Source organism: Octopus sinensis, linkage group LG18, assembly GCF_006345805.1.
Source record: "Octopus sinensis linkage group LG18, ASM634580v1, whole genome shotgun sequence".
NCBI lineage: Eukaryota > Metazoa > Mollusca > Cephalopoda > Octopoda > Octopodidae > Octopus > Octopus sinensis.
The window spans coordinates 2123609-2135617 of record NC_043014.1 but is presented as its reverse complement, the minus strand read 5'-3'; the positions used below and the strand labels follow the sequence as shown (position 1 = coordinate 2135617).

The 12009-nt window shown below is 38.1% G+C and overlaps 1 protein-coding gene across 1 annotated transcript in view; it reads left to right on the top strand.

Annotated features, from left to right (window-relative positions):
* The window catches only part of LOC115221547 (monocarboxylate transporter 12-like), an 83807-nt gene extending 72566 nt beyond the window's left edge, over window positions 1-11241 (top strand). The window contains exons 8-12 of the mRNA XM_036510690.1: window positions 4293-4417; window positions 5715-5883; window positions 7055-7327; window positions 9424-9549; window positions 11101-11241. Of these exons, the coding sequence (XP_036366583.1) occupies window positions 4293-4417; window positions 5715-5883; window positions 7055-7327; window positions 9424-9549; window positions 11101-11222 (815 nt within the window). The 3' untranslated portion in view covers window positions 11223-11241. The remainder of the gene's footprint in view (window positions 1-4292; window positions 4418-5714; window positions 5884-7054; window positions 7328-9423; window positions 9550-11100) is intronic.
* Window positions 11242-12009: the final 768 nt, after the last annotated feature.

Sequence of the window (12009 nt, the reverse complement as noted above, 5' to 3'; positions counted from 1 at the left end):
TATATTCATAGCTTGACGCTGGATCCCCCATCTCTCCTCTTCATTGGGAACAGATGTTCATCTTTTTCTCAAAACTTACACGCCTTTTCGTCTCAATTCACCCTCTCATTTTCTTTTAACCTGCATTCCAAACCAACATACACCGTATACATTTGTTCCCCTCAATACCACTTACATCACCAGCCATCTCGGCCTTGGTTCCACTATTCATACATCACCAAACCCTCATACTTATATACATACACCCCTTACATACACATTGCTATACTATTGTATACAGCTGCAGGTAAAGTTCTTGGGATGTATTGGGTGATATAGGTTGGATGTGTGAAGAATTCCACGGATTATTGGCATCGATCTCTTGCTTAAATGTCTTAGATGGATCTCAAACACATCCTTATTCGCTGCCGAGGATAATTAATATTCTCTTATTCATTTACTTGTTTCAGTCATTTTGACTGCGGCCATGCTGGAGCACCGCCTTTAGCCGAACAAATCGACCTCAGGACTTATTATTTGTAAGTCTACTACTTATTCTAACGGTTCTTTGTGTCGAACCGCTAAGTTACGGCACGTAAACACACCAACATGGTTGTCAAGCAATGGTGGACACACACGCACACACACACACATATACGACGGGCTTCTTTCAGTTTCCGTCTACCAAATCCACTCACAAGGCTTTGGTCGGCCCGAGGCTATAGTAGAAGATACTTGCCCCAGATGCCATGCAGTGGGACTGAAACCAGAACCATCTGGTTGGGAAGCAAGTTTCTTACCATACACCCATGCTTGTATGCAATAATACTTTCGCCAACTTGATATACCAGAGAGTAGGCGGCGAGCTGGCAGAATCGTTAGCACACCGGGCGAAATGCGTAGCCGTATTACGTCTGCCGTTACGTTCTGAGTTCAAATTAAGCCGAGGTCGACTTTGCCTTTCATCCTTTCGGGGTCGATAAATTAAGTACCAGTTACGCACTGGGGTTGATATAATTGCTTTATCCGTTTGTCTGTCCTTGTTTGTCCTCTCTATGTTTAGCCCCTTGTGGGTAGTAAAGAAATAGGTATTTCGTCTGCCGCTACGTTCTGAGTTCAAATTCCGCCGAGGTCGACTTTGCCTTTCATCCTTTCGGGGTCGATACGTTAAGTACCAGTTACGTACTGGGGTCGATATAATTGACTTAATCCGTTTGTCTGTCCTTGTTTGTCCCTTCTGTGTTTAACCTCTTGTGGGCAGTAAAGAAATAATAGGGCAGGTATCTTTGCGCAGAGGATTGCGTGGTTTTACACAATTCCAGCTGAATTCAAAGCTCATCAACCAGATACAGTTATAACAAAAGACTTTATGAAACATTTCCAAGAGATAAATAATTTAGCATTTGATGTCATAACCTATAATTCAGAGAAATAAAGTTTTGATTCTCTGCAAGTGACATGATGTATTATTGGGAATTATTTTAGCGTTTTTTTTTTGTTTTTTTTCAGGTGTGTCACTTGGAATATCATTTTTCACAGGACAAATCATTGCAGGATTCTATTTCGAAAAGAAGCGTGCTTTGGCAATAGGAATATCGAACTGTGGTGGTGGAATGGGGATACTAGTGGGTAACATGTTACTTGAGTACCTCATAGAGTTTTATGGACCGAGAGGAGCCTTGCTTCTTATTTCAGGGGCGCTTTTGAATATTGTTGTTTTTGGATCGCTTTGCCGACCCCTGCAATATGTTTACAAAAATGTTGAGCAGAAAGAACCCAAAGGTAAGTTTATGTTTAATAATATGGTAATTTTACATTAAAGCTTGTAAGATTAATATATATTAATGAGTATGTAGTGTTTTTATAATTAATTTTTTAATCATGAAATAATGTATTTCACCCATAATTACCATATTATAACGTAAAGTATACTTAACGAGATGTAAACAGTAACTGCTCGACAGCGTAAAGTATACTAGCCATCTCAATATGGCTAACCACTAAGAGTGGGTGTTACTGTAGCTTTTAGCCCCAGGAGATCATCGTCTCCAGCTGGCTTTAGACACACTTTCTGTGCCCTTATGGTATTTGCAAAGGGAGGTCATCCCTCTCTCGTTACTGGGAGAAGTTACTGGGAAAGTTACTGGGAAAAACATTATATAGATATTTGCAAACAGGTCTCCCCTCATCGAAAACCGGTGATTACCGTACGTTGACAAGAGGCAAATACCTCGAAACTGCAGTCCATGCGTATCACTTAGGTTGACGAGAGAGGGATGACCTCCCTTTGTAAATACAATAAGGGCACAGAAAGTGTGCCTAAAGCCAGCTGGAGACGATGATCTCCTGGGGCGAAAAGCTACAGTAACACCCACCCTTAGTGGTTAGCCATATTGAGATGGCTAGTATACTTTACGTTGTCGAGCAGTTACTGTTTACATCTCGTTCAGAGATTTATTATTGCTATCATATTATATTATTCGCTAAATTCAATTCAATCGTGTTTTGTTTTGGAAAGAATTGAATATAAATCTTTCACTTTTTTTATCATAGCAGTAGCTATGGAAAACTGGTGGGATAATTTATTTGTATGGACTTAAAGACTGGTCGCTATTTAGTATATAATTTAGTTATTGTAGGTTTACTATTAATACCGATACAGATGTACATAGATTTATGTGTTTCTTTGTTGTAGTTCAATTTTAAAGTCGGTGTTTAATCTTGCTTGTATTTAGATTGAATGAATGTGGTTGTTAAGCTCTCACTTTTATATTATACTATGGAAGACTGTAGGAAATATTTTTTGTATGATTCAAAGGTTTGGTCGCTGTTTAGTTACATATTTAGGAGTTGGTGATGGATTTACTTATTGAATTTTTTTACCGATACAGTTGTACATTGGGTAAATGTGTTTGAAAGTTGTGGTTTATTTGGTATATTTGTTCCAGAACAACATTTATTTTAGTGCTGTTGACACCGCCGGATTGAATGGTACTGCCCAGGTGTCGAAACCATAATGATATCTGTGGGGCAGCTGATGATGGTGGTAAGTTGGTTTGTTGGTATGGCTGTTTTTGTATATGTGGAATAGTATTATAACACATCCTTTTGATATATATATATATATATATATATATATAATATATATATATATAATATATATATATTATACACACACATACACATACATGCATATATGTGTATGGATGATGCATGGATACATGTTATTATGTATGTATGCATATCGTTTTCCATTATTTATGTATATTTATTGTTTCGAAGGTAACCCTTTCCGTATATTTACAAGCATTCCGAAATAAACATAAGCTTCATTTTAAAGGTTCCTAAGAAACTATAAATCTGATGTACCAGCATTCAGCTCTGAATGCACTGCTTCTACAGCGGAAACGGTTGTAACCGAATGAAATTGATTAATTCATCCCAATTCCCTTGTTATTCGATTTATTCCTATGACTCAAGTGTGGAATCCAGTTTAGTCGCTCACCACTCAACCATGAAACGGGTAGTATTAGTTTACGTGGTAACAGCAGCGACTCTCATCAGTCTGTGATGAGATCCCAAAACAGGCTACATACACACACACACACACACATACACATATACATTCATATGTGTGTGTATGTATGTATGTATGTATGTATGCATGTATGTATGTATGTATGTATGTATGTATGTATGTATGTATGTATGTATGTATGTATGAATGTATGCATGTATGTATGTATGTACATACAGACTTATATATGTGTGTGTACATGTATATACATACATACGTACTTATATGTGTATGTGTGTGTGGAGGCGCAATGGCTCAGTGGTTAGGGCAGCGGATTTGCGGTCATAGGATCGCGGTTTCGATTCCCAGACCGGGCGTTGTGAGTGTTTATTGAGCGAAAACACCTAAAGCTCCACGAGGCTCCGGTAGGGGATGGTGTGATCCCTGCTGTACTCTTCGCCACAACTTTCTCTCACTCTTACTTCCTGTTTCTGTTGTACCTGTATTTCAAAGGGCCAGCCTTGTCACTCTCTGTGTCGCGCTGAATCTCCCCGAGAACTACGTTAAGGGTGCACGTGTCTGTGGAGTGCTCAGCCACTTACACGTTAATTTCACGAGCAGGCTGTTCCGTTGATTCGGATCAACCGGAACCCTCGTCATCGTAACCGACGGAGTGCTTCCACCATGTGTGTGTATGAGTGTGTGTGTTATTGTGAATTAAAGTTAGAAATTATAATATGTGCAAAGTAACAAACAGGTCAGACTGTATGAAAAATGTTGTAAACTTCTGCTTCAGCCTCACCAGACGGAACGAACCGATTTTCTGTGATAGAAAACCAAGAATCGGACTCAACGGAAATTATGAAACAAAACCAAATGGTCAACAAGGCATTTGTTAGCTCAGACGAAAGACACATTACGGTTAGACAATATTATTTACATTTTTTTCTTCTATCTGATCCTTATTTCAGCCGCCCCACTGCGGCCAACCTGGAGCACGGCCTTGAAATATTTTGTCTACAAATAATCGACCTAACTGCTTATTTTTATCAAACCTATTCTGTCGGTCTCTTATACCGAACCGCTAAATTATGGTAACGTAAGTAAATCAGCTCCGGTTGTCGAGACACACACACACACACACACACACACACACACACACACACACACACACACACACACACATACACACACACAAAAACAATGCCCAACGGGCTTGGCTTCTCTTCAATTTCTGTCTATCAAATCATCCACTCCTGATGTTTGGTCAGACAGAAGTAATCATAGAAGAAAATTTTCCATGGAGTCAGGCACTGTGATAGAACCCGGAACTGTGAGGTTCAGAAGCAAACTTTTTCCCACACGGCCACCTTTGCGTCTATGTACTGTGCCATCCCATAAATAATGCGGTTTTTTTCAATTTCATGAACTAAAGGTTGGAGGGGGACGGGGTGAAATATCTGCCTCAACTTGCTATAAAAGCAGGTAGTAATTTTACCTAGTACTTATTCGTAGTGCAAATTTTGAAGAGTGCAGTTCGATGTTAACAGTTATTTTTTCAAAGCTATAATGGAAGCGACAAAGAAGCATATTCAACGCCCCGGAAAGAGCGAAGAACATTCAACATGCTGGAATGCTGAAAACTACCAGTTTTTCGTTCTCTCCCTGTTTATTTTCTCTCATTCCTTTCGTCTGAAGAGCGTAGGCCGAAACGTCAAAGACTTTTTTCATTTTCCCGAGCGTCAGACTAATACACCTGTTTATTGCTCATACACTTGTCTTCGTCGATTGTTTTTCCATAAATTTGAACTATATACATACATACATACATACATACATACATACATACATACACACACACACACAGACACACACAACACACACACACACACACACACACACACACACAACAACACACACACACCAACACACACATATATATATATATATATATATATATATAATATACTCGTATATGAGTGTGTCTGTCTTTGTCTTCCACCACCGTTTGACAACCGGTGTTGGTTTGTTACTGAACCCGCAACTTAGCAGTTCGACAAAATTGTTCAATGTAATAATAACTTGACTTTATAAAGAAATTAGCATTAGAGTCTAAAATTCTTCCAGGTGATGTCCCAGCATGGCAGCAGTCTGAAACAAGCAAAAAGCTAACAGATGAATGTTTAGCTGAATTGTTGTCTCTGTTTATTGATTTTAGGAGAATCTATCAGCGTCAGAGAGAAACGAAGTGAAAGACGAGTCCATTATTCAGGAGCAGGAAGTTGGCAGAAGATCGCTGACGAAACGTTGTTCAAATATAATTGGTTTTGGACTTTTGAAAAATATCAACTTCGTCTTAGTGATGATATCCTATGTTTTCTTTCAGAGTAAGTATAATAATAATAACAACAATAATAATAATAATAATAATAATAATAATAATAATAATAATAATAATAATAATAATAATAATAATAATAATAATAATATTGTCTTAACTGGTACATCACACGTATTGAGAAGAGCATTGTCGATGTGAGAACTATTACTACCCATGTATTTTAATTTAACAAAAATGTATTTTAATTTTTAAAAAAATGAACGAACTATTGAGTTTAGTTTAATGGCCTACCAATGTATACTATGAGTTTCTTTGCCCTAGGAGTCGGGAAGACACTCGGCAAGAAATGGAAGCAAATTTGAAAGAAGAAAAAAAATAAATAATAATAATAATAATAATAATGATGATGATGATGATGATGATGATGATAATAATAATAATGATGATAATTTTTCTCTTCGCCTGTTATAAAATTGTACCTTAAAAACTGATGATGTCATTCCATCAACGTGTGGACGCTGGTTGCTCTCGTTTCATACTTTATGTTTAAATTTCTGTAATTTTGAAAGTGTTGCATGAAAGTCTACCACCATGTTGCCGCTCATCCGTTTCCTTCGCCAATAAAATATAATCTCACTTTGGCAACATTAACATAAATACAACAAAATATGCAAAGACTAAAGACGTTTAATGAAACTCATTCTAGATTTATTGATCTCCTTTTTTATGGGGGAAGGACTCCGTCGGTTACGACGACGAGGGTTCCGGTTGATCCGATCAACGGAACAGCCTGCTCGTGAAATTAACGTGCAAGTGGCTGAGCACTCCACAGACACCTGTACCCTTAGCGTAGTTCTCGGGGATATTCAGCGTGACACAGAGAGTGACAAGGCCGGCCCCTTGAAATACAGGTACAACAGAAACAGGAAGTAAGAGTGAGAGAAAGTTGTGGTGAAAGAGTACAGCAGGGATCACCACCAACCCCTGCCGGAGCCTCGTGGAGCTTTAGGTGTTTTCGCTCAATAAACACTCACAACGCCCGGTCTGGGAATAATCGAAACCGCGATCCTACGACCGCGAGTCCGCTGCCCTAACCACTGGGCCATTTCGCCTCCTCCTTTCTTATAATCTTTTTATCTATCCAGCTGCCTCTTTCTCTGTATCATTTCTGTGTTGCTCGCTATCTTTATCTTTTCTCTTTCGTTATTTTATCACAGTAGGTGCAATCACGATAATGTATATTGCCCCTCTCGCTGTTTGGTCGTTTGGAATAAGCCAACAGAGGTCCGCCATTTTGATGTCACTTCTTGGAATATTTACAACGGTTGGTAATATCTTCGTTGGTATGCTTGTTGATTTGCTTCATCTTAGGAGCAACAACTTATACATCTTCTCTATGCTAATATTCGCTATTACCATCATAATGATGCCATACTGTTACAGCTTCCAGTACATCGCCCCCGTCGTCTGCATCTACAGTGTAGCACACGGTGAGTTTATAACCTTATCAATATCATGAAATTAATGAACGTATTTCAATAAATTATAATAAATAAGATTCAATGTTCGATATATTGATGTTTTAATTTTGGACGAATTATTAATGGTTGTATACTGTCAATTTAACGTGACAGTAGGGGGTTACACCACCACTGTTTAGCCCTAGGAAGCATCGACGCTTCCTGATGGCTTCGACACATTTTTCCTGTGTCTTTAAAAATGTGTCGAAGCCATCAGGAAGCGTCGATGCTTCCTAGGGCTAAACAGCGGTGGTGTAATCCCATACCGTCACATTAAATTGACAGTATACAACCATTCTATCGCCCCACCACTGTACATATCTCTATGAGATATTTAGAAATTTAATATTTCTGAATTATTAGTCAAATCTGTTTAAGAGAAATACCGGTTTCAAATTTTGGCTCTACACTATCAGTTTGAGAGGAGGGGCTATTTCAATTAAATCAATCCCAGTACTCAGCTGATATTTATTTTATTGTCTCTGAAAGGATGAAAGGCAAAGAAGTTGACCTTGACAGAATTTAAACTCAGAACGCAAAACAGATTGTTGTGTGCTAACGATTCTGCCACCTGGTTGCCTTATTTAAGAGGAATATTAATCACTGAGTAGTGTGGAAAAAGACAATGGCAGTAAGAAGTGTGTGTTGATGGTGGTTTGCCTAATCTTAACGTTTCCTTTTAGATTTTTATTCCTGTTCGTCTCATGTTTGACTTGACCACTTCTAAGCAATCTAAATATTTCGTAAAAAAAATATACTTTTGCTCTATCTTATAGAATGCACTAACGGAAAAAGAATTTTTAGGTATTTCTACTAAGAACATCCCTATACCTTCTAGGGACACTTATATGGAATCCCTTCTACATAAAATCACTGAATTTATAAACAGATTAAGATGGCGAGCTTTTTTTTACGAAACTATGTTCAATATATTAATATATGTTTAAATTTCGGACGAGCTTTTTCTTAAACAAATCCGCAGAATTGTGTTGATAGAAGTTTGCTTAATCTGAATGTTTTCTTTGTATTTTTTATGTCCATTGTGTGTATGTATGTATATATATATATATATATATATATAGATATATATATAATATATATGTGTTTGTGTGTGTGTGTGTGTGTGTGTGTGTGTGTGTGTGTGTGTGTGTGTGTGTGTAAATATATATATATAGGCGCAGGAGTGGCTGTGTGGTAAGTAGCTTGTTTACCAACCACATGGTTCCGGGTTCAGTCCCACTGCATGGTACCTTGGGCAAGTGTCTTCTACTATAGCCTCGGGCCGACCAAAGCCTTGTGAGTGGATTTGGTAGACGGAAACTGAAAGAAGCCCGTCGTATATATGTATATATATATGTGTGTGTGTTTGTGTGTCCGTGTTTGTCCCCCTAGCATTGCTTGACAACCGATGCTGGTGTATTTATGTCCCCGTCACTTAGCGGTTCGGCAAAACAGACCGCTAGAATAAGTACTGGGCTTACAAAGAATAAGTGCCGGGGTCGAGTTGCTCGATTAAAGGCGGTGCTCCAGCATGGCCGCAGTCAAATGACTGAAACAAGTAAAAGAGTATATATATATATATTATATATATATATATAATATATATATATATATATATATATATATATACATATAAATATATGGTATGTCATATGTAATGAGTTTCCACGCAGTTTCTGTCTACTAAATTCACTCACAAAGCATTGATTTGTTCGGAACTGTAATAAAGACACAACACAACATTGTCACCATTTTTAAGGATTTCAAATTGTGGCAAAAAAAATAGGAATTTTAGGAGAAGCGTTAAGTCGATAGCATCGGCCCCAGTTTTCGGCATGTGCTTATTTCATCGTCCCTCAGAGGATGAAATGCAGAAGCGACCTCTGCAGCGTCTGAATTCAGAATATAAAACCAGAAGAAATATGGCTAAGCATTTTGTCCGACGCACCAATAATTCTTCCAGCTCGCAACCATCATTCTATCAGACTCTTTTATGATTCCATTAATTTTATGCTTTAGCCATATAATGGTTAGTTGTTCTATTCTTTGTTTATTGTTTCACTCAGGGTTCATTGTTTCACTCAGACTGGTGCTGACCACTGAATCCGTCGGCATACAACATTCGACAAAGGCATACAGCTTTGTAAGTGTCACCAGTGGAATTGCGGGTCTATTTACCCCTCCACTTTTTGGTAAGTATATCGAAGTTATTCTTCAAAATATTCCTCTAAATTAATAATAATAACCAAATTAATATACAGCTTTTGTGTGCCTTTTCCTCTCCTATCACTCTGCTTTTTTTCCATTTACAAAATAATGGTTTCAAATTTTGGATCAAGATCAGAAATACATACACACAAACATACATGTATGTATGCATGCATGCATGCATGCATGTATGTATGTATGTATGTATGTATGTATGTACGCACAACGGGATTCCAGAGTTTCTGCGAAGTGCGATGAAAGGCTATAGCAGAAGACAGTTGCACAAGGTACCACGCTTTGGGACCGAGCCTGAAATTACGTGGTTAGAAAGCTATCTTCTTTAGCACACAGTCGTGGTTGGGGTAAAAACTATAAAAGAAATATATCTAAGCATGTCTAGCTACCATTACCATATAGAGAGAAATCGTTATACTTTCAGTCATTTTAGCAAAATTTCAACTGACTGACACAGTTCTACTGGACGACAGAAATTTTGTCACTCGTAATAAATGATTCAAACTTTAATTCCTAAAGCTTGTGAACTTAAAAAGCCTCACCTTAAATCTTTATAACTGGAATTCGATATTTCAATCTACCCACAATAAAGTAGGTATATTCTTGAGTCGTGTTTAATATGGAATGGAAGCACTCCGTCGGTTACGACGACGAGGGTTCCGGTTGATCCGAATCAACGGAACAGCCTGTTCGTGAAATTAACGTGTAAGTGGCTGAGCACTCCACAGACACGTGTACCCTTAACGTAGTTCTCGGGGATATTCAGCGTGACACAGAGAGTGACAAGGCCGGCTCTTTGAAATACAGGTACAACAGAAACAGGAAGTAAGAGTGAGAGAAAGTTGTGGTGAAAGAGTACAGCAGGGATCACCACCATCCCCTGCCGGAGCCTCGTGGAGCTTTTAGGTGTTTTCGCTCAATAAACACTCACAACGCCCGGTCCGGGAATCGAAACCGCGATCCTATGACCGCGAGTCCGCTGCCCTAACCACTGTTTAATATATTTTATTATCAAATGCACAAAGTATATTTCAACAGCATAGAGGAATATGAAGACGCAGGCTGGAAAGCGGAGCATTTTCCAATCGAAGTCGAATGTTGAGGGCTTGTTGGACACAGTGTGAGACGACTGTTGTTATCGTAAAGTCAATACCACCATGACCGATATCCAAACTACAGTGGCATAGGCTGGCCACTGGATTTGGTTAAAAAGAGACGATGAGCGATGGCTAGAGGAATATTGAGCTTTATTTGATAACCAGTTGATCTAGCAAACGGGGCCTCATATCAGTGAGGGGGCCGGTGCGCAGTGATGCCGTTGAGAGGTAGGCCCCGAAACGGCGCGCATTCTCTCCTGATGACTCCATACACTTGTCGGCTTCCGGTGTGCGGAGTTCTCGACTGGTAGCACTTGCGTGTGCAAGGTGTTAGCAAGACAGTCAATAGCTTAGATCAATGTTCGGAAATTATAATGATGCGAAAATTTCCATGTTTTTAGTGAAACTCCTTTATCCTTTCAGGACTGGTTTACGACGTCACTGGATCGTTCCTGATTGTCTTCTTCGGAGCTGGTGCTTCTACTTTAATTGGAGCAGTGCTTATTTTGGTAATAGCTTTACGTAATAAGTTTTCTGACAAATAAATTATATTTTATAAATTGTTGTTCGTGTTTCGTTTTTTAATATGATTTCGTTTATATGTAGTTGTTGTGAAGCTCTTGTCGAATGGCTATAAACAATATACTATAGGTGTGTATTTATTCGCGTGTTTATATATATGTATATATACATATATACATAGCCCCTTGTGGGTAGTAAAGAAATATATATACATATATACATATGTATGTAAATATAGTATTAGTTCGCAAAGAAAATCGTGTCGCATTTTTGACATCATACCTTTGACGGTATTTTTTCAACACTTACAAAAAATATAAGCATTGATTTTAATATTCTGTTTGTATTTTTCTATGTAGATTATTTTATACCGATGTGGTTAAATTCGTATCGATTTTCCGTTTTTAAAAGACGTTATTTGTTGTACTCATTCAAAAGGGACTCTTCATTAAGCTTCAATATTAAGCTTCTCCTCTACCACTCTATTTAATTCGTACATAGGACCCAGACAGATATTACCGTCCAGATTCAGAACAGACCAGTGAATAATGGTATTTAAGGATGACTCAAATCTCCCCAGAACTCCCGATCTATAGTTTAATGCCATAGCCATGACATTCATACAGACATACATACAAGGAAAATAATATGAACGCCTTGATGGTGCGCTAAATTTTTATACATATATACATTTGAATAAAACATAGGAGGTAAGACTTTTTATTATATACATATACTAGCAGTATCGCACGGCGTTGCTCGGGTTTGTAAGGGAAATAACTATATAAGCATTTTTAGAGAGTTACTTCC